This window comes from Ranitomeya imitator, chromosome 3 (assembly GCF_032444005.1).
Source record: "Ranitomeya imitator isolate aRanImi1 chromosome 3, aRanImi1.pri, whole genome shotgun sequence".
Taxonomy (NCBI): domain Eukaryota; kingdom Metazoa; phylum Chordata; class Amphibia; order Anura; family Dendrobatidae; genus Ranitomeya; species Ranitomeya imitator.
This window is the reverse complement of record NC_091284.1, coordinates 667605607-667629349: the sequence shown is the minus strand read 5'-3', so window position 1 is coordinate 667629349 and position 23743 is coordinate 667605607. Positions and strand designations below refer to the sequence as shown.

The 23743-nt window shown below is 42.9% G+C and overlaps 1 protein-coding gene across 3 annotated transcripts in view; it reads right to left on the bottom strand.

Annotated features, from left to right (window-relative positions):
* PRPF40B (pre-mRNA processing factor 40 homolog B) overlaps positions 1 to 23743 on the bottom strand; it is a 176905-nt gene that overhangs the window by 36940 nt on the left and 116222 nt on the right. For all 3 annotated transcript variants that reach the window (XM_069758313.1, XM_069758314.1, XM_069758315.1), the window contains exons 15-21: positions 17797 to 17905; positions 13976 to 14126; positions 13705 to 13838; positions 13328 to 13442; positions 3779 to 3870; positions 3573 to 3689; positions 3352 to 3489 (exon numbers count right to left, since the gene is read on the bottom strand). In XM_069758313.1, coding sequence (XP_069614414.1) covers positions 3352 to 3489; positions 3573 to 3689; positions 3779 to 3870; positions 13328 to 13442; positions 13705 to 13838; positions 13976 to 14126; positions 17797 to 17905 — 856 coding nt within the window. The remainder of the gene's footprint in view (positions 1 to 3351; positions 3490 to 3572; positions 3690 to 3778; positions 3871 to 13327; positions 13443 to 13704; positions 13839 to 13975; positions 14127 to 17796; positions 17906 to 23743) is intronic.

Below are 23743 nucleotides of genomic sequence, written 5' to 3'. Positions count from 1 at the left end.
AAGTAAGTTTTACTTAGCTTTCCAGCCACTGTTCCATGATGTTGGCAGCTTGACATATTTAGACTAGTGAAAGGTCCTCTTTAAGTGTTGAAAATGCTTCATTTTTTAAAAGCTAATTTTTTGTCATATCTAAAATACAACTTACACAATGCCCTTTTTTATCCTGTCCTTCCTTCATGGGTAGCTTCAAAGATTATTGATGGTTACAAATAAATCCAAGTGTATTGCACTACTTCTACATATTTTCCTTCTTTACTTTTTTAACTCTTTGAATAGAAGTCAGATGGGTTAAAAGAAATCCAAAGAAGTGGGTACCATTATAGGTTAGGTATTGGCACCAAAGGTACCGATGTTTGTTTCCAATCTACACCCTTTCTATGACCCTAAAATATGGGATGAACCAAGGCTGTGCTCCCTCTGTTGACAACCACTTAAGTAACTGCAAGTGATGATATTACACTGAATGGGGCCTATAAACACTATATAAATTCTGTTCTCACACTGAGAAAGCACCATACAGAACAAAAACATTATATGATACTTTACTAGGCCTCTCAACTTATTCTGGCATTACTATCCCGTGGATATAAACGGTCTACATCAGGGGTGTGAAACTGCATTCCTCGAGGGCCTCAAACCATGCGTGATTTCAAGATTTCCTTAGCATTGCACAAGGTGCTGGAATCATTCTCTGCAGGTGATTAAATTATCACCTGTGCAATGCAAGGAAATCCTGAAAACATGACCTGTTTGCAGCCCTCGAGGAATGCAGTTTGACACCCCTGGTCTACATCCCTCTGCCAGGTTTTTGTCATGTACAAAAATCACACAAAGATTAATCATTTAGAACTTTTTCCACCTTTAATGTCACCCATAAACTGTAAAAAGGCAATTGAAAAAATAAACTGAAACCTTTTCAGGTGGAAAAAGAAAAATAAAGAACTGAAATAATGTGGTTGCACACCCTTTGTTTATGTACCTTTTGCATTTTTGATAGCTTTCAGTCTTTTTGGGTAAAGGTACCGTCACACTGAGCAACTTTAGAACGATAACAATAGCGATCCGTGACGTTGCAGCGTCCTGGATAGCGATATAGTTGTGTTTGACACGCAGCAGCGATCAGGATCCTGCTGTGACATCGCTGGTTGGAGCTAGAAGGCCAGAACTTTATTTCGTCGCTGGATCACCCGCTGACATCACTGAATCGGCGTGTGTGACACCGATCCAGCAATGTGTTCACTTGTAACCAGGGTAAACATCGGGTTACTAAGTGCAGGGCTGCGCTTAGTAACCCGATGTTTACCCTGGTTACCATTGTAAATGTAAAAAAAAAAAACACTACATACTCACATTCCGGTGTCTGTCGCGTCCCCCGGCATCAGCTTCCCTGCACTGTGTCAACGGCGGCCGGCCGTAAAGCAGAGCACAGCGGTGACGTCACCGCTCTGCTTTACGGCCGGCGCTTACACATTGCAGGGAAGCTGAGGCCGGGGGACGTGACAGACATATGTAGTGTTTTGTTTTTTTTTACATTTACAATGGTAACCAGGGTAAACATCGGGTTACTAAGCGCGGCCCTGCGCTTAGTAACCCGATGTTTACCCTGGTTACCCGGGGACTTCGGCATCGTTGGTCGCTGGAGAGCTATCTGTGTAACAGCTCTCCAGCGACCAAACAGCGACGCTATATCGCTGCAGCGTCGCTTAATGTGACGGTACCTTAAGAGTCTTATCAGCATGGCTCATCTAGAAAAGGCAATCTTTTCTTACTCTTCTTTGCAGAAGCTCTCCAAATCTGTCAGATTGTGAGGGCATCTCCTGTGTACAGCGCCCTCTTCAGGATAATCCACAGATTAGGAGGTTGTTGTCATCCAGAAATGCGAAATTCCTCTTTATCTTCAGCTTTTTAGCAGAGGCCTGAAGATATTATTGCAAAATTCACTAATATTTAAAATTGTTCATAATTCCTTCCACCTTCACTAAAGATCCAGTTCCAGCTGTAGAAAAACAGCCCTAAAGCATAATTTTGTCTTTACCATGTTTCATGGTGGGTATGGTGATCTTTTGGTGATGAGTAGTGTTGGCTTTGCATCAAACATACCCTTTGGACTTACGGCCAAAAAAGTTTAACCTTGGCCTCATCAGACCATAACATCCACATGCTTTTGTCAGGATTGATTTAGGTTTTAATAAACATAGCTGGGCTTGGATGTTTTCCTTTCTTCCGGTCTTTTTAGAAATTTTGGAGAGATGTCTAATTTTTGGTAATATCACTGTTGTCTTATTTCAGCCACTAATGATGACCATCGTCACAGTGTTCCATAGTGTATCTAATGCCTTGTAAAAACAAATGTACACTTCTCCTGACTGATAACTTGCTTTCTGCAATGAGATTCCTTTGCTATGTAGTAAGCTGTTTATGGACCATGGTTTTGCTGTAAAAGCAACCAAGAAAATCCTACTAGAACAGCTAAACTTTATATGAGGTTAATCAAAAGCTCTCTGTAAATGATGGCAGCTGTGCACTGACTACTATTTACCATAAGTTTAAATATGATTGTCTAATTCTGAACACAACCACATCCCCAATTATAAGAGGGTGTTCACATTTATGCAACCACAGTATTTCAGCTTTATTATTTTTATTTCCATTATTGAACCTGATTTCTGTAAGTTTCTCAATGGATTTGGACACATTAAGGCTATGTGCATGCGTTTTTTTTTTTTTTGCATTTTTTTCGGCGGCTTTCCGCTGCAAAACCGCTTAGAAAACACTTACATTAAGCATCCCAGCAATTTTAATGCATTCCGCAATTTTTGTGCCCAAAAAAAACGCAGCATGTTCATTAATTTTGCGGATTTTTCGCAGATTTGCCGCTATATTATTGCATTGGGAACCTCCGGAAATATCCGCAAAAAAATGAGCAAAAAATGCTAGCGGATTTCCCGCGAAAGTAGTCCGGATATGCTCAGGAAAATTCTGCAAACTTTCCTGAACGTGTGCACATAGCCTAAAGGTGGGAAAAGGTGTGAAATGATTCTTCTTGGTATGATTTTTTTACATGACAAAAACCTGGTATTTTAATATGGGTGTGTAGCCTTTAATTAAGCCTGAAAGTCCACACTTTAATTGCATCTTAGTTGTTTCATTTTAAATAAAAAATAGTGACAAGCAGAGCCCAAATCATGAAGATTTTTCTGGACCTAATTGTATATCCACTCTACTTCTATAATGAAAGCCCCTATTATTACAGTAACGCTCACTAAAAGCAAAAAATAACATCTATAAATTAATAGCTCAGTGCTGAACATAAATTAAATCTATATTGGCTTCCATTAATTGATTTCTTACATCATCCCAGCTGCTGTCTAATTCTAAAGGAGGAGCCGCCTGCTTCAACATGCTTTTAAATGCAGCTTCCTTCCTTCTAAACTTGCGCGCTTCCTCCTTTCCTCGCTCACGTTCCCGAGCCTCTGCTTTCTCCAGCAGCTAGATAAAATAAAGGAGAGTTTAATAAGCAATGTGGAGGTCTTTCCATCTTGTCCTTGCAGCTTATTCTGTCCCACACTTACACTATTAAATGTCAGCTTGATGTTTCCTGCGTCAAGCGTTGCCGCTCGCTTGTCAAAACTGATAATGTGTGCAAAGTCTTCAAAGGTAGTGTTCACCTCAACACTGAAGTTACGATCCTGTTTGAGAGAAAAATCAAACAATGACATAGATGCAGTGATTGTGACTACACATATGCTAACATACTCAAGAAGTTTGCCATACTCACTTTCAGAATATCTTTTATTATCTTTTTCTCATCATGGAATCGAGCTTTCAGGTCCTCCACATAAAACTTAAACAGATCAAGAGGAGTAGAACCTGAAACATTGGATGAAGAACATTTTTAGATTGCTTATAAACATAATGATTCTCATTAACAATTTGTCTAATACTTGGGGTGTTTATGGTATTAAAAAAATGATCATCTTGGATAGAGCACAAATGATTGTTCATCACTCTCATTTTCACTGGTCACACTTACCGCTCATGCTTCGTAAAAATAAAAAATAAATACAGCTCAAATTAAGAATACAATATTTCCCAAAATACGCTTTAAAAATCTCTATTTATTCAGCATTGAGTGTGAGCGCCACATACAAGAATACATGTGTTTACACGCCTTGACTGCTATCAGTGCGGATATTAATGGTTGTCTGAGGAATGTTATGCCATGCTGAATGCACTTGGGAATGAAAATCATCAAGATCCGCCGCTGGCAGCTTCTTTTGCAATTGCAATGATGTCCCAGATCTCAGCAAAGGTTGAGCGGGCACCATCCAACACAATTTCTAAAAGGGGATCACCTGATGCATGTAAATGTAACCAAGCATAGCACAAGAAAAAAAGACAGCATCACAAGAAATGGGATCACCACAAGTCAAATGTCAAAAGAAATATACAACAATCTTTATTTAGACCACACCACACAATAACTATGTTAAAAACAATTAAAAACTCCCATGGTATCCCATGCAGGCTTAAAAAGGGTTTGCAAAAAGACTAGTGACCGACTAGATGAATACCAAGACTCTAACAATGCATGATCATGCATTGTTAGAGTCTTGGTATTCATCTAGCCGCTCACTAGTCTTTTTGTTGTGGGAAGGGGGTTTTCTGGTAGTGGATTCTGGGCGGCTCTGTTTCTACTTTGCAACCGCTTTCAGCTAGTTCCCTCTGGATACTCTGCAAACCCTCTTTAAGCCTGCATGGGATACCGCCTTTAAGGATGGCTAGTGTGTCTTAGATACCAATTTGAGGGATTATGTGGCTAATCTAAAAGTGACACAGCATGCACATAGGGCTTTTTCACTATGTTTCCCACTGTCTATTTGTATAACATTACCGGCATCACTCAAGATTAGACTCTCCAATGCTGTCTTAGTATTATATTTTGTACTGTATGGACCCTTATCTCCCATTATTTGCGGGAGTTTTTAATTGCTTTTAACATAGTTATTGTGTGGTGTGGTCTAAATAAAGATTGTTGTATATTTGTTTTGACATTTGACTTGTGGTGATCCCATTTCTTGTGATGCTGTCTTTTTTTCTTGTGCTATGCTTGATGTCCCAGATCTCCTCAATCGGAGACAAGTTGCAGAGCATGGTGTCATATTTATGCCAAGCAGGAAGCTCACAGCGGCACAAGTAACATGCAGCTTGGCGCAGTAATGTCGGAACACAACTCCTTGAACACGTTGGAAAAATGACAGTACTATTGGTTCCATGACCAAATTAATGTAACACAAAGCTGTTAGTGTACCTGGAATGATGACTACAGTAGTCTGACTACTGTGAATTTTGTCACCCCACATCAGAATCCCAGGAGTAGGACTAGTGTGAAGTTCCCACATGAAGACCTGTTTATGGTGTTGCCATGGTCTAGCCAGATTCGAATAATGGTGCAAAGTGATCTATTCTCTACTGCAAGTGAAATTAGATATTGCATGACAAGTCTAAGGGTACCGTCACACAGTGGCATTTTGATCGCTACGACGGCACGATTTGTGATGTTCCAGCGATATATCCGTGACATTCCAGCGATCTCGCTGTGTCTGACACGCTCCTGCGATCAGGGACCCCGCTGAGAATCGTACGTCGTAGCAGATCGTTTGAAACTTTCTTCCGTCGTCTAGTGTCCCGCTGTGGCGGCATGATCGCATGGTGTAACAAAGGTGTGCACGATATTGTATACGATGTGCACATAGAAACCAACGGCTTCTACATCGCACATACGTCATGAAATTATCGCTCCAGCGTCGTACATTGCAAAGTGTGACAGCAGTCTATGACGCTGGAGCGATATTGTTACGATGCTGGAGCGTCACGGATCGTACCGTCGTAGCGATCAAAATGCCACTGTGTGACGGTACCCTAAGCCATCAAACAGTGTTCATACTAACTAATAGAAAGTGTTTGCAAGACATTGGACTACAAGCCAGATGTCTAGATACATGGAAATGGATGCTGAAATGGAAGTTCATCGTCTTCAGAGTCCTGCTTTTGTCTTGGATGCAGTGGTATCTGGAGATTGGTTTGGAGACCATGTGGGCAATGCAATTCAAGAGGGAACATGAAAGTGTCCCAGAAACATTTTTTAACAGTACAATGCCAAGCGCATGTTGCTTGTGCTACTGTGATCAGACTGTGTCAACTAAACAAGCTACTATGGCCTGAAGTGTACCTGAACATGTCTCCCATCAAGCACATCTGGGACATCATTAAGTCAGCAATTCCAAAGGAAACTTGATGATCTGAGGGCCCAAGTACATTCAGAGTGGAAGAATATTACTTAGACAACCATTAATAAATTCATTGATGGCATGCCAAGGGATGTAAGGGTGTGTATTTTTGCATGTTTGTAATAAACTTATAATTAGTAGGTTTGATCATTTTAGTTACATCCACCACTCGGGATGGTGAACATAGATTATCTCTATACACATTAAATAGCTAGTGTCCCCAATGCACTGGATTATTTGGCCAAGCTGAAAGTTTATATGCCTTCAAAAGGGAGCGAGGAGAAAGTCATCCCCATAAAAAGGGTGGGACACTAAAATTCAAACTGCCCATCCTTAATCTACCCCGACATCATCTGCTACGGTAGGGTCTGGAGGCCCACATACACGTAAGGCCACATTCACACATTTAGTATTTGGTGAGTTTTTTACCTCAGTATTTGTAAGCCAAAACCAGGAGTGGGTGATAAATACAGAAGTGGTGCATATGTTTCTATTATACTTTTCCTCTGATTGTTCCACTCCTGGTTTTGACTTACAAATACTGATGTAAAATACTGAACAAATACTGAACATGTGAATGTGGCCTAAGACTGTTGCACAATTCTGGTGATATCGATGGGTTTGGCTGACTTTAGTCTAATGTGTAGGGGACCCTTAATTGTCCCCACATGATATCAAGAGAACTTGAAATTGACTGATTATGGATCAATTCACATTTCTTATTCTTTTGATAATTTTACATCCAATTACATGTGTTTCATAGGAACTCTAAAATCACTATTCATCTGCCTCTAAATATTCCCTAGATTAGAAAAAGTAAAGCAAATAATAAGTAATCTCAACATATCCTGCTGAAACATGTAGGCCAGGTCATGGCTATTGTATTTTTTCATACCTTATTTTATCCAAGATGGTCTAAACATTGAGTCTTATGGGATAATCACTAGCGCTGAGCGATACCTTCCGATATTGGGAAACATCGGATCGGATTGGATCGGACCGATACCCAAAAAATATCGGGTATCGCCGATACCGATTATCGGGTATTGCCGATACCGATACCAGAAACCAATGCAAGTCAATGGGACACAAATATCGGAATGAAAATAAGCCCTTTCTTTACTTTGCACATCCAGTTCCAGAGGGGGGAAGAGTGTGGGCGGTGCCTGCCGGGGTCTGTGCGGGCCTGCCGGGTGTCTGTGCGGGCTGCCCGGGGTCTGTGCGGGCCTCTCGGGGGTTGTGTTGTGTGTGTGTGCAGGCATCGTCCGATGGGACTACAAGTCCCATCGGGCTATGCCTGCTACAATTACAGTAATTGACACATTAGCCAATGATGGGACAGTAGTAGTCCCATCATCCGGCTAATGTGTTGAATGTAAAAAAAACAAAACACAAAAATACATACTACATACAACATACTACATACATACAACATACATACATACTACATACATACATACATGCTACATACATACTACACACATACAGTACAGCCCAAAAGTTTGGACACACCTTCTCATTCAAAGCTTTTTCTGTATTTGAAAATTGTACATACACACTGAAGGCATCAAAACTATGAATTAACACATGTGGAATTATATACTTAACAAAAAAGAGTGAAACATCTGAAAATATGTCTCATATTCTAAGTTCTTCAAAGTAGCCATCTTTTGCTTTGATTACTGATTTGCACACTTTTGGCATTGATGAGCTTCAAGAGGTAGTCACCGGGAATGGTTTTCACTTCACAGGTGTGCCCTGTCAGGTTTAATAAGTGGGATTTCTTGCCTTATAAATGGGGTTGGGACCATCAGTTGTGTTGTGCAGAAGTCTGGTGGATACACAGCTGATAGTCCTACTGAATAGACTATTAGCATTTATATTATGGCAAGAAAAAAACAGCTAAGTAAAGAAAAACGAGTGGCCATCATTACTTTAAGAAATGAAGGTCAGTCAGTCCGATAAATTGGGAAAACTTTGAAAGTGTCCCAAAGTGCAGTGGCAAAAACCATCAAGCACTACAAAGAAACTGGCTCACATGAGGACTGCCCCAGGAAAGGAAGACCAAGAGTCACCTCTGCTTCAGAGGATAAGTTTATCTGAGTCACAGCCCCAGAAATCGCAGGTTAACAGCAGCTCAGATTAGAGACCAGGTCAATGCCACACAGAGTTCTAGCAGCAGACACATCTCTACAACTGTTAGGAGGAGACTTTGTGCAGCAGGCCTACATGGTAAAATAGCTGCTAATAAACCACTGCTAAGGACAGACAACAAGCAGAAGATACTTGTTTGGGCTAAAGAACACCAGGAATGGACAATAGACCAGTGGAAATCTGTGCTTTGGTCTGATGAGTCCAAATTTGAGATCTTTGGTTCCACCGACCGTGTCTTTGTGCGACGCAGAAAAGGTCACACAGCAATGCCAAAAGTGAGACTAGGGATGTAATCTATGTTATATGTACTGTATGTCTATATGTATGTATTGTATGTAATGTATGAATGTATTGTATAGTATGTATGTATGTAGTATGTTGTATGTATGTAGTATGTATGTAGTATGTATGTTGTATGTATGTAGTATGTATGTAATATGTATGTTGTACGTATGTAGTACGTATGTATGTATGTAGTATGTTGCATGTATGTTGTATGTATGTAGTATGTATGTAGCATGTATGTAGAATGCTGTATGTATGTAGCATGTACAGTACAGACCAAAAGTTTGGACACTCATTCTCATTTAACCCCTTCATGACCGGGGATTTTTCGTTTTTCCGTGTTCATTTTTCGCTCCCCTCCTTCCCAGAGCCATAACTTTTTTATTTTTCTGTCAATTTGGCCATGTGAGGGCTTATTTTTTGCGGGACGAGTTGTACTTTTGAACGACATCATTGGTTTTAGCATGTCGTGTACTAGAAAACGGGAAAAAAATTCCAAGTGCGGTGAAATTGCAAAAAAAGTGCAATCACACACTTGTTTTTTGCTTGGCTTTTTTGCTAGGTTCACTAAATGCTAAAAATGACCTGCCATTCTGATTCTCCAGGTCATTACGAGTTCATAGACACCAAACATGACTAGGTTATTTTTTATCTAAGTGGTGAAAAAAAATTCCAAACTTTGCTAAAAAAATAAAAAAAAAAATTGCGCCATTTTCCGATACTCGTAGCGTCTCCATTTTTCATGATCTGGGGTCGGTTGAGGGCTTATTTTTTGCGTGCCGAGATGACGTTTTTAATGATAGCATTTTGGTGCAGATACGTTCTTTTGATCGCCCGTTATTGCATTTTAATGCAATGTCGTGGCGACCAAAAAAACGTAATTCTGGCGTTTCGAATTTTTTTCCCGCTACGCTGTTTAGCGATCAGGTTAATACTTTTTTTTAATTGATAGATCGGGCGATTCTGAGCGCGGCGATACCAAATATGCGTAGATTTGATATTTTTTTTATTGATTTATTTTGATTGGGGCGAAAGGGGGGTGATTTAAACTTTTATGTTTTTTTTATTTTTTTCACATTTTTTTAAACTTTTTTTTTTAACTTTTACCATGCTTCAATAGCCTCCATGAGAGGCTAGAAGCAGGCACAGCACGATCGCCTCTGCTACATAGCAGCGATCTGCTGATCGCTGCTATGTAGCAGAATTGCACGTGTGCTGTGAGCGCCGACCACAGGGTGGCGCTCACAGCGACGGGTGATCAGTAACCATAGAGGTCTCTAGGACCTCTATGGTTACCATCCAGATGCATCGCCGACCCCCGATCATGTGACGGGGGTCGGCGATGACGTCATTTCCGGCCGCCCGGCCGGAAGCGGTAGTTAAATGCCGCTGTCTGCGTTTGACAGCGGCATTTAACTAGTTAATAGGTGCGGGCAGATCGCGATTCTGCCCGCACCTATTACGGGCACATGTCAGCTGTTCAAAACAGCTGACATGTCCCGGCTTTGGTGCGGGCTCACCGCGGAGCCCTGCATCAAAGCAGGGGAGCCGGCATCGGACGGTATAGTACGTCCGATGCCGGTAAGGGGTTAAAGATTTTTCTGTATTTTCATGACTATGAAAATTATACATTCACACTGAAGGCATCAAAACTATGAATTAACACATGTGGAAATATATACTTAACAAAAAAGTGTGAAACAACTGAAAATATGTCTTATATTCTAGGTTCTTCAAAGTAGCCACCTTTTGCTTTGATGACTGCTTTGCACACTCTTGGCATTCTCTTGATGATCTTCAAGAGGTTGTCACCGGGAATGGTCTTTCAACAATCTTGAAGGCGTTCCCAGAGATGCTTAGCACTTGTTGGCCCTTTTGCCTTCACTCTGCGGTCCAGCTCACCCCCAACCATCTCGATTGGGTTCAGGTCTGGTGTCTGTGGAGGCCAGGTCATCTGGAGTAGCACCCCATTACTCTTCTTATTGGTCAAATAGCCCTTACACAGCCTGGAGGTGTGTTTGGGGTCATTGTCCTGTTGAAAAATAAATTATGGTCCAACTAAACGCAAACCGGATGGAATAGCATGCCGCTGCAAGATGCTGTGGTGGCCATGCTGGTTCAGTATGCCTTCAATTTTGAATAAATCCCCAACAGTGTCACCAGCAAAGCAACCCCACACCATCACACCTCCTCCTCCATGATTCACGGTGGGAACCAGGCATGTAGAGTCCATCCGTTCACCTTTTCTGCTTCGCACAAAGAAACGATGGTTGGAACCAAAGATCTCAAATTTGGACTCATCAGACCAAAGCACAGATTTCCACTGGTCTAATGTCCATTCCTGGTGTTCTTTAGCCCAAACAAGTCACTTTTGCTTGTTGCCTGTCCTTAGCAGTGGTTTCCTAGCATCTATTTTACCATGAAGGCCTGCTGCACAAAGTCTCCTCTTAACAGTTGTTGTAGAGATGTGTCTGCTGCTAGAACTCTGTGTGGCATTGACCTGGTCTCTAATCTGAGCTGCTGTTAACCTGCGATTTCTGAGGCTGGTGACTCAGATAAACTTATCCTCAGAAGCAGAGGTGACTCTTGGTCTTCCTTTCCTGGGGTGGTCCTCATGTGAGCCAGTTTCTTTGTAGTGCTTGATGGTTTTTGCCACTGCACTTGGGGACAATTTCAAAGCTTTCCCAATTTTTCGGACTGACTGACCTTCATTTCTTAAAGTAATGATGGCCACTCGTTTTTCTTTACTTAGCTGCTTTTTTCTTGCTATAATACAAATTCTAACAGTCTATTCAGTAGGACTATCATCTGTGTATCCTCCAGACTTCTGCACAACACAACTGATGGTCCCAAATCCATTTATAAGGCAAGAAATTCCACTTATTTAACCTGACAGGGCACACCTGTGAAGTGAAAACCATTCCCGGTGACTACCTCTTGAAGCTCATCAAGAGAATGCCAAGAGTGTGCAAAGCAGTCATCAAAGCAAAAGGTGGCTACTTTGAAGAACCTAGAATACAAGACATAATTTCAGTTGTTTCACACTTTTTTGTTAAGTGTATAATTCCACATGTGTTAATTCATAGTTTTGATGCCTTCAGTGTGAATGTACAATTTTCATAGTCATGAAAATACAGGAAAATCTTTAACGGGCACCTGTCACCCCGAAAATCGCGGGTGAGGTAAGCCCACCGGCATCAGGGGCTTATCTACAGCATTCTGTAATGCTGTAGATAAGCCCCTGATGTTACCTGAAAAAGGAGAAAAAGACGTTATATTATACTCACCCAGGGGCGGTCCCGCTGCTGGTCAGGTCAGATGGGCGTCTCCGGTCCGCTGCGGCGCCTCCTATCTTCTTTCCATGACGTCCTCTTCTGATCTTCAGCCACGGCTCCGGCGCAGGCGTACTTTGCTCTGCCCTCTTGAGGGCAGACAAAGTACTGCAGTGCGCAGGCGCCGGGCCTCTGACCTTTCCGGCGACTGCGCACTGCAGTACTATAATCTGCCCTCAAGAGGGCAGAGCAAAGTACGCCTGCGCCGGAGCTGTGGCTGAAGATCAGAAGAGGACGTCATGGAAAGAAGATAGGAGGCGCCGCAGCGGACCGGAGACGCCCATCTGACCTGACCAGCAGCGGGACCGCCCCTGGGTGAGTATAATGTAACGTCTTTTTCTCCTTTTTCAGGTAACATCAGGGGCTTATCTACAGCATTACAGAATACTGTAGATAAGCCCCTGATGCCGGTGGGCTTACCTCACCCGCGATTTTCGGGGTGACAGGTTCCCTTTAAATGAGAAGGTGTGTCCAAACTTTTGGTCTGTACTGTATGTTGTATGCATGTATGTATGTATGTAGTATGTATGTATGTAGTATGTATACATTTATGTAGTATGTATGTAGTATGTATGTTGTATGTATGTAGTATGTTGTATGTAGTATGTATGTTTGTGTTCTTTTATTTTTTACATTCAACACACTAGCCGGATGATGGGGCTACTACTGTCCCATCAATGGCTAATGTGTCAATCACTGTCATTGTAGCAGGCATAGCCTGATGGGACTTGTAGTCCCATCGGACGATGCCCGCACACACACACACAACCCCCGAGAGGCCCGCACAGACCCCCGGCAACCCGCACAGACTCACGGCAGGCCTGCACAGACCCCCGGCGAGCCCGCACAGACCCCCGGCAGCCCTCACAGACCCCCCAGAGTCACGCACAGACCCCGCCCGCACACACAGACATGCAGTCTCCGCCCACGCACCGCCCACACTCCATTATAGTGCATCATTGCACTATGGGAACTTCCGATTCCGGCATTTGATATCGTAAAAGTATCGGAACTCAGTATCGGAACTCCGATATTTGCAGTATCGGAATGCTCAACACTAATAATCACTACATTGCATTGCTGGACTTTTTCTAAATTTGGGATTGAAAAGTCTATGGATACAGGCAGATGTCTGTGCAAAATGTAAGTCCTCAACTTAATACTGTAGTGGTGAGCTAACTTTTGGTACATGTTCCCTCTAATTAATAGTCACTTTGTGAGATCACTCGTTACTTAAAAGCAGAATACAAGAGTAAAGAGAATCACCTGTCTGTCCTAGCATGCTAGCAAAGCGAGTGTCCGTGCTTACTGACGGGTACAGCTCCATCCAAGTAGACATGGAGTGTAACTGTCCCGTTTCATGCAGCTCATCAAGAAAAACCTGTGAGGAGAACATACAGAAGAATAGTGTTTTAGAATTGCATTGCGGCTGCATATAAAAAAGAAAATAATGTTAGGTTTGCTTAAAGAAAAGCAATGGAAAAAATATTGAACCATAAAACAAGAATTCTTTACTAATGGCGGTATCACACACTATTTTTTTTACTTGACAAGAACATAAATTGGGAAGTCATGTGGAATTAAACTGAAACATATTGAATATTTAACACCATTTGTAGGATTAAGATCTGTTTAGGGTATACCTGAAAAGATTCACGATTTTTACGCTGCTGCCGCCTTTCCCGCAGCCTACTTTTTTCCTTTTCTTCAGTTTCATCTTTTTCCAGAGCTCGGATGTGCTCCTCAAAGCAAATGAGCGCATCTTCTTTATCCATATCTAGAAAAGCATCAATATCAGGTGACTACAGCACCTAGCATTTACAGGAGAATCACGAACGTAGAATGCGATATTGAACCAACCATTATTGAAGCCCTCACTCTCCCATAGATTTACCACTTGTGCTATATACTCACTCTGCAGCTCTTCATCCTCAGCAAACATTGGGTTATCCATTAAATACTGCTGGGCCTCTGACCAGGTTGTCTGGAAGCTAACATTGCTCATATTATCCAAGATATTTTTCAAGGCTTGGACATTACGTTTCCTCAGCTGCTTTGCTTGTTCCTAGACGGATATAAAATACGTTAAGAAAAGTAAGTCACCCCTAAAACTGAATTTAAACTACTTTTACAGTCTTATACTAATTGTCTCTTCAGAGAGGAAGATGACTAGAACTCTAGTGCCACCTATTGGAAGTAGCAATCCTAACAGTCAATGTCGACCCTTTAACGAGCCTTGTCACATGATATAGGATAAAAGTCAAACCAGAATCTCCATTTGCAGACACTGTGTTTCGGGGTAATGCCCCTCGTCAGTTCAAAGTGGAGATCTGGTTGGGCTGAGTGAGAGGCGTCTGACTGGGATCCAAGAAGTATAATTTCTCTCAGCCAAACCAGATCTTCACTTTGCACTGATGAGGGGCAGTACCCCGAAACACACTGCCTGCAAATTGAGATTTTGGTTTGGCTTTTATCCTAAATCATGTGACAAGGCTCGTTAAAGGGTCGACATTGACTGTTAGGATTACTACTTCCAATGGGTGGCACTAGAGTTCTAGTCCTCTTTCTCTCTGAAGAGACAATTTGCATATTTCCTAGAGGAGCATTGCAAATTTAAGTCTCCTCATCTCGACATGCTTAACGTGTCACTCTCCGCAAAGAGAAACAATACTTCTTGGACTTGGATCACAGTCTTATACTGAAACGAGCTAAGTCCCCTAAAGGATTGTATAAGTAGTTTAAATAGCATCAGATTCTCATTAAGCATTCAGATTTCAGCGGTGCAGAACTTGGTCTGTAAATGCTGTAGACAATTTTCTGTAATATGTGGTAATGCTACTCACTTGGGTGCGGCGAGAGATATTACAGGAACCATTTCAGTTTAAATGTCCAGGCTGGTTTATTGGTGGTTCATAAACCATGCCACAAGCAAAGGAAAAATAAATGGCCTTTCAGTGCAAGCTAAACAAATTAAACCGTTCAGCCTCTTAGTATTATGTGTACTAGAGCATTACTCCAGGTTTACATCACAGAGGATAACCACCTCAGTGATACATACCTCCCATCAACTATGTGTCCGGCAGCCACCTTACAAATAGGACAATCTAAATAAAAAAAAATTGATGTGATTCTGCACAGTCCATCAGGAATATCTCACAGAGGATGTAATGCCATCTGGGACATTTATGGTATACCCACAGGATCTGCCATGAATGTCTGAAGGATGCGGGTCCCAGTCCCACTTCTGGAAAAAACTAAGCCCCACATGGAGCAATTTTTTCCCCGGAAATTAATTGAGAGAGTAGATTTCCATTTACAAATCACTGCCCAACATTGAAACTGTAACACCAATAAGGAAAAGTAATGGAATTATGGAAATCACAAGATCAACAGATATGTTAATGCTATGCACATGATGAAAAAATGTAAACAAAATTTTGAAAAATCTTGATTTATTCAGTAACAAGTATGAGCGCCATATGTAGAAACACGCACTTACACTCCTTGGCATGCTATCAATGGGGTTATCCTCCTCCTTCTCGACCTGTCCTCTGCTTTCGACACAGTCAACCACTGCCTACTGCTACAGATTCTTTCTTCCCTTGGCATCAAAGGCCTTGCCCTGTCCTGGATTGCCTCATACCTTTCCGACCGCACATTTAGCGTTTAGCACTCACACACTACCTCCTCACCCTGCCCCCTCTCTGTTGGAGTCCCTCAAGGCTCTGTCCTAGGGCCTCTACTTTTTTCCATCTATACCCTTGGCCTAGGACAACTCATAAATTCCTATGGCTTCCAGTAGCACCTGTATGCAGACGACACTCAGATCTATCTCTCCGGCCCAGATGTCACCTCTCTGCTGTCCAGAATCCCAGAGTGTCTATCAGCCATATCCTTCTTCTTCAACTCTCGCTTCCTAAAACTCAATGTAGACAAAACCGAACTCATCATCTTTCCCCCATCTCGCGTATCCCCCCTACCTGATCTATCTATTATGGTAAACGGCATCACGCTCTCTCCTGCACCTGAAATCCGTTGTCTCGGGGTAACTCTCGACTCTGCCCTGTCCTTCAAACCACACGTCCAAACTCTTGCCACCTCCTGTCGCCTCCAACTCAAAAACATTGTCAGAATCCGTCCCTTCCTCACCCCACAATCTACTAATACTCTTGTGCATGCCCTCATCATCTCCCGCCTCGATTACTGCAACACCCTCCTCTGTGGCCTCCCCGCTAAATCCCTTGTACCACTCCAGTCTGTCCTCAACTCTGCTGCCCGGCTAATCCACCTCTCTTCTCGCTACTCCCCTGCTTCTCCCCTCTGCAAATCCCTCCATTGGCTCCCAATTCCCCAACAAATCCAGTTCAAACTACTAACATCGATCTACAAAGCCATCCACAACCTCTCCCCTCCCTATATCTCTGAACTAATCTCCCAATATCTCCCCTCACGTAATCTTCGATCCACCCAAGACCTCCTACTCTCCTCCACACTTATTCGTTCCTCACACAACCTCCTTCAAGATTTCTCACGAATATCCCCCATCCTCTGGAATTCCACGCCTCAACAAATCCGATTATCCACCACCTTCGGATCCTTCAGACTGAACCTGAAAACCCATCTCTTCGGGAAAGCTTACAGCCTGCAATAACCACCCGAGCTGCCGCCTCAACAACCACCCGAGCTGCCGCCTCACCAACCACACGAGCTGCCGCCTCACCAGCCACCCGAGCTGCCGCCTCACCAGCCACCCGAGCTGCCACCTCATCAGCCACCAGAGCTGCTGCCTCACCGCCACCAGAGCTGCCGCACCCCCGACCTTCTGTCTCTTGCCCAGTATCACGTAGAATGTAAGTCCGCAAGGAAAGGGTCCTCTCCCCTCTGTACCAGTCTGTCATCATCAATTTGTGCACTGTAAATGATATCTATAACCCTGTATGTAACCCCATTCTCATGTACAGCACCATGGAATTAATGGTCCTAGATAAATAAATAATAATAATAATTAATGGTTGTCTGTGTAATGCTTTGCCATGCAGAGTGCATTTGTCCAAGCAAATTATCCCCTGCTGGCTGCTCCCTTTGCTGACTTATGATATCCCAGATGTGCTTGATGATAAAAGTCCAGAGACGCTGCAGGCCATGGTAGTACTTTAAGACCACACAGACTGCTCACAGTAGCTCCAGTAACATGCTTCCAACCTCAGACAACCATTAATAACCTAATAAGTGTGGAAATTTCTGAGTGTGACACTCATATTCAATATTAATTAAACATGATGTTTTGAAAATGTTTCCATTTTTTTATTACTTGCATATCAGTAACATGCATATCCATGCTGTGGTTTCCATAATTCCACAACGTGTCCTTTGTGGTGTTGCAATGCCAATGTTGAGGAGTGTAGTTATGGGTCCTAAGAGGTTGGACTGCCAATCAGACATTTATTGTATATCTCATAGATATGCTATAAATGACTGAGATGGGGAGACCCTTGTGAAGAAGAAAAACTACAAGGACATTCTGACTCAATTCATGGTTAGAACACGCAAGTGAAAGCGACACATCTGACTGAGGGCCAAGTATGAAACTGTAATGTTTGAGGCATTAAATGTCCCGTGGGAGCATATAATACATAGCTGCCTATTCATTTGTAATACTATATTTGAAAACTGCAATGAAAAAATATTGTGGTTACATTTTTTATGCACAGGGCATATGTTGTATTACTTGTTACCTTTTCTTTTCTTGCAAGAAAGAAGAGAACATCATCATAAATTTCTTTGCGATCTCTTTCTGGAACTACAGACCACACTTCTTGTTCTCCAAATATTTGCTCGGCTTTCCTACAAAAACAGACATAGTTTCTGATGAGGTTTCACTAACGAAACTAGAAAGACAAAAAGAACTTCACTAATATGGCTGCTGCAATAACCAATTAGCACCTGAAGCCGAATACTTGTAACAATTGCCTTTTTCTTGTAACACAATTTTGCTCCAGAGTTTTCAGCTTTATGTTTCTGACAGCTACCACTGACAGGCATGTTAGTCTCAGTGGCCTGTTTTTCTCAATCTCCCTGATAGCATAGTTAGAGAACCTTCCCTTTTATCTTCACCATTATGTGAAGACATGATTTACAGAATCTATACTAATAAAACATGATTTTTTACCATCAGAGTTTCATCAGTGGTTTTCTCGTATGAAAAAATAAATGAATTGCCAAGCTTCTAGTATCCAGTACATTGCTAAAAAGGAGCAGATCACAGCCTGCAGATGGACACCATCATTGGGCTATCTGTGGATTTCATGGATCCATAGGCTTTTATGGGTAGTTTTAATCTTTGACTTGGATAAAAAATATAATATGCCTCCATTATTGTTTGCAGACCACTCAGTCAGCAAAAAACATGGACATGTGAACAGCCACATAGACTATAATGGGTACGTGTGCTAACCATGAAAACCATGGATGATACACGTATGTGATTCGCAGACATCTGAATGAAACCACTGTATATGATTTTTTTTAAATAGATGAAGTTTGTTCTCTGCCTTGCTGCGGAGGTTGTCACCCTAATAATCGATATGGTGCAATAGACAAATAGACAAAGCCATAAACAATTATTAGTATTAGTGTACTTACCTTATTCTTCTGTTACATATGTGTTCCTTCATGGTCAAATATATCACTTGTGGTTTGCATTATGGGTGATTGGGCCTGGAACTCGTGTGGCCTCCTAAGGAACCTTGACATTGAGAGGGTTAAACGCATCAAGACCAGGACCTCAGATCTGGATGAGACGGACCGGGGCCCTTTTTGAGAGGGATATTACATCCCCACTCCACCTTAAGGGAGCTCATGTATAACAGAAGCATAAGCTAAATACACCATTACTCATTATTGCATATAGCTTTGTCTATTTAACTATTGTTTATCTACCATAAGGATTCACCAGGGATACTTAGGGCTTGTGCACACGATGCAGATTTGATGCGTTTTTGCCATGCAGAATTGCTAGCAAACCATGAAGCAATCCTGATACCAGCAAAGTGAATGAGAAACCTTAAAGAAGTTGTCCACTACTTGGACAGCCTCGTCATACCACTCGCATGGTCTCAATAAAATAATAAAGATTATACTCATGTCCCGTGTTGGCGCCGTTCCCGTGGCATTGGCACTCACTCTCCCCCAGGTCTCGTGTAGTGACGTGATAGATGATCCCGGCGTTCAATCAGCGCTGGCGTCACTGTCCCCGAACATTAAGAGAAAAAAGTCCGAGATCATCTTCAACCCGTACTTCCTCTTCATGTCCGATTTGTTCAAAGGCAGAGACAGCGACGCCAACACTGATTGGGCGGAGGCATCACATGCCACAACACCGCACCAGAGCCTTGGGGACAGCAAGTGCCGACACCGCGGGAACAGCGCCGACATGGGATGTGAGTTTAAGCTTTATTATTTTATCAGGGACAAACACTTTGATCAAGAAGGGCTTGTCCTAGTAGTGGACAACCCCTTTAAGGCTATGTTCACACATTGCTTTTTTGCTGCATTTTTGTCCCGCAAGCAAAAGCCTGCTCTCTTGGCAGTAAAGAAGTGGCTTATAAAAAGCAGGTTTTGCTGAGTTTCTGCTGCGTTTTTCTTGTCTCCTGTGCATGTTGATGAAGTTTAGTAGCCCAAAAAAAGCCTGATTTAACTTCCTTAGGTTTTCACACCAATAATGCAGCAAAAACTGATGCCTGCGGTTTTTGCTGCATTTTTGCATTTACCCATTGTTTCCTATTGCTGAAAATATGCTGCAAATATGCAGAAAAAACACTGAAAGAAATAACATGCTGCAGTTTTCACAAAAATACAGCAGTTTTTCAAATCAGTCAGGAAAATAAAACCAATGTGTGTGCAATAGTTTTCTGACATCTCATAGACTTTGCTGGTACTGTAAAACAAGAACATATAGACAAAAAAGGTATATTGAACAAAGTAGAAAATGTATTAATAGTAGCAAAAAGACAAAACAAAAATTATTAAAAAGTAGCCATGAGTGCCTGAAAGGAGCCAAAATAGATTACGGTGGCACCACCTTGGGAAGACAAGCAAGTCAGGTACAAGTAAAACTAAATGGCAAGGAATGGCGATATTATTGAAAAAAAACTTAAATGATAGTGAAAAGTTGCCTTTCCTAAACCCAGATAGTGGTGCCACTTCCCGGGGAATCCCTTTCAATCCCTTTTCTGGCAGCATTGGCGTCTTTTTGCACTAATTAATCCTGAAACCTTCATCCTCTTGTCATATGACTGTAATTATGTATTGCCATTGATATGGATTACCAATTGTTTCAGGATGTATTTATTTGTCTATGTCACAGACATTTAGTATAATATCGCCATTCCTTGCCATTTAGTTGTACTTGTACCTGCCTTGCTTGTCTTCCCAAGGTGGTGCCACCGTGATCTATTTTGGCTCCTTTCAGGCACTCACGGCTACTTTTTAATAATTTTTGTTTTGTCTTGTTGCTATTATTAATAAATTTTCTACTTTGTTCAATATACGTTTTTTGTCTATATGTTCTTATTTAAACTAACGTAGAACCATATAAATTTTGTCCAGTAGTTTAGATGCAATTATTCGGGTATTTTCTTTCTTTCTTTGGAAAATACCTTTTACTATCTCTCTTTGCATCTAGTAAGGATACTTTTTTGATACTGGTACTGTAAAACGCAGTTTAAAATTTCCATTAAAAAATGCAGCGAAAAAAACGCAGCAAAAAAAGTTGCAAAAACACAACATGTGAACATAGCCTAAGTGTCATACACATGTTGCTTATTTGTGACTTGCAGACTTGGCGCAGAAAATAATCAGCAGCATGTCAATGCTTTGTGCATTTTTGCCTGCGTTTTTCAGCATTGACTACACTCAAATCAGTCAAAAACGCACCATAAAGCTGCAAAAAGGCAGCTGCGTTTTCCTGCCAAGAAATTTCTGCATCCATTTATTCAACGTCTGCACATAGCCTTAAGGGACAGCCGCCGATGAGCCAGGATGCCAATTTCAACAAAATAAGCTCCTCCTCTGCAGTATACACCCTCATGCTGGCTGTAATCGAACCAGTTCAGTGCCAAAGCAGTAGGAGCTTATAACTATCAAACAGAATACAATATGTCAAACCAATTAACAAACAGAAGCCATCAGGCTAACAGGGTGGGTGCTGTGTCTCCCAATGAGTGGCTCGGAGAAAAGGATTTTTCGGTGAGTACACAAAAATCCCTGTTTCTTCTTCCCCTCATTGTGGGACACAGGACCATGGGACGTCCTAAAGCAGTCCATGTGTAGGAAACAGAACACAGCAGAAAACCCCATGTCCCGTAGTCTACAGATGTGTTGCCGCCAATTGCAGAATCTTTCTGCCAAGGGCCACATCTGCAGAAGCCTGAGCATGAATATTGTAGTGCTTCACAAAGGTATGCAGGCTGGACCAAGTCGCAGCTTTGCAAACTTGTTGTGCCGTCGCCTGATGCCGAATGGCCCAAGAAGCACCCACTGACCGAGTGGAGTGTGTCTTAATCCCTGTTGGGATAGGCTTGAATCTGACATGGTAAGACTCTTGAATCACCGAGCAAATCCACCTGGCTATTGTAGCCTTAGAAGCAGGTAGACCTTTCCTGAGCCCCTCACAACAGGGCATCCAACTTGCGGAAAGGCGCCGTCCATGAGATGTACCTTCTAACAGCTCTCACCACATCGAGTGTGTGAAGACACCACTTAATATGATGGAAAGGTGCTGGACAAAACGAAGGCAAGACAATGTCCTAGTTTAAGTGGAAGGAAGAGACGACCGTAGGTTGGAAGGATGGAGATGTTCCTCAAGACTACCTTGTCTTGGTGGAAAATGAGGAACGGAGTTCGGCAGGATAGAGCCGCTAACTCCGAGACCCGTCTGATCGACGTTACCACCACCAGAAAATCTACCTTCCAAGAATGCAAGGCTAGCGATACATCCTGCAGCAGTTTGAAAGGAGCCTCCTGAAGAACACCTAGGACCAAATTAAGATCCCATGATTATAGGGAGGTACCATGTGGGCCACCCCCTGAATGAAGGTCTTGACCTGCAATCGGTCGTTATCCAGCATTGGAACAGGATGGATAAAGCAGAAATCTGGCATTTCAGAAAACGAAGTGCTAGACCTGACTCGAGACCAGTTTAGAGAAATTCTAAAATGGAAGGGATTGAAAACACGGGGAAGGAACGTACACGGTCCTTGCACCATGAGAAAATAGTCTTCCAAACACGATGATAAATGCCCATTGACACAGGCTTCCGAGCGCTAATCATGGAGGAAACCACCTGTTGGGAAAAACCGGCTTGGGCTAGAACCCAGGATTCAATGGCCAAGCCGTTCAAGACAGAGCCCCCGAGTCCTGGTGGTAAATCGGGCATTGGGAAAGCAGGTCAGGACGATCTGGCAACCTCCAGGGAACGTCGGTGACGAGTTGCACCAGTTCCGCGTTCCACGCTCGCCGGGGACAATCTGGCACGACCAGAATAACTGGGATCCCCTCCGCTCTGATCTTCCTGATGATCCTCGGAAGTAAAGGGAGCAGGGGAAATACATAAGGAAGGCGAAACTGATGCCACCAGTTTCCACCAGTGAGTCCACCCCGATGGCTACCGGATCGCGAGAGCCGGCTATGAACTGTGGAACCTGTGCATTTAGCCTCGAGGTCATCAGATCGACATCCAGCGTCCCCCAGCGATGGCAAAAAACTTTTGGATGAAGAGACCATTCTCCCGAGGCGAGATCCTGATGGCTGAGAAAATCTGCTGCCCAATTTTCTACTCCTGGGATGTGGACTGCTGAAATGACCAAGTGATTCCTCTCGGCCCATCAGAGAATGTGACTTACTTCAGGGATCGCAAGCTTGCTGCGGGTGCCCCCCTGAAGGTTGATGTACGCCTTGTCCGATTGAATCTGAATGGGGCGACCTGCCAGAAGATGATGAAACCGCCGAAGGGCCCACCTGATTGCTCGTATTTCCAAGAGATTGATCGAGAGACACGATTCCAGAACTGACCAGCGTCCCTGGGTTGTGTGATGATGGTAGACCGCTCCCCAACTTAGGAGACTGGCGTCGGTAGTCACCACTAGCCAACGTACTGGGAGAAAGGATTTTCCCTGATCCAGAGAAGACCTCACTGTCCACCATCTGAGGGTCTGTCTGACCCGCTGAGGCAGCCGGTCCCGACGGTCCAGAGAGAATGGGTTCTTGTCCCAGGCTGTCAGAAGCGCATGTTGCAGGGGACGGAGGAGTAGCTGGGCGAATGGAACCACCTCCATTGCCGTGACCATCTTGCCTAGCACTGTCATCCCGAACCGAATGGAGTGAGGGACAGATCGGAAGAGCATCTGGGCTCCTTCTTGTAACGCCACAACCTTTTCTGGAGGAAGGATCACCAACCCTCGGGAAGTGTCTAGGATCATGCCTAAGAAGGGTATCTGCTGAGCTGGTACCGGCGACGACTTGTCTAAGTTGATCATCCAACGAGACGAGACGAGAAAGAGAATGATGCTTACGCAGTCTGCACAGGCCTGAAATGATGGGCCTTTGATTAATAGGTCGTCTAAGTATGGTAGAACAACCATGCCCCAAGAATGAAGAATGGACAAGCAGATTATAAAGCAGATA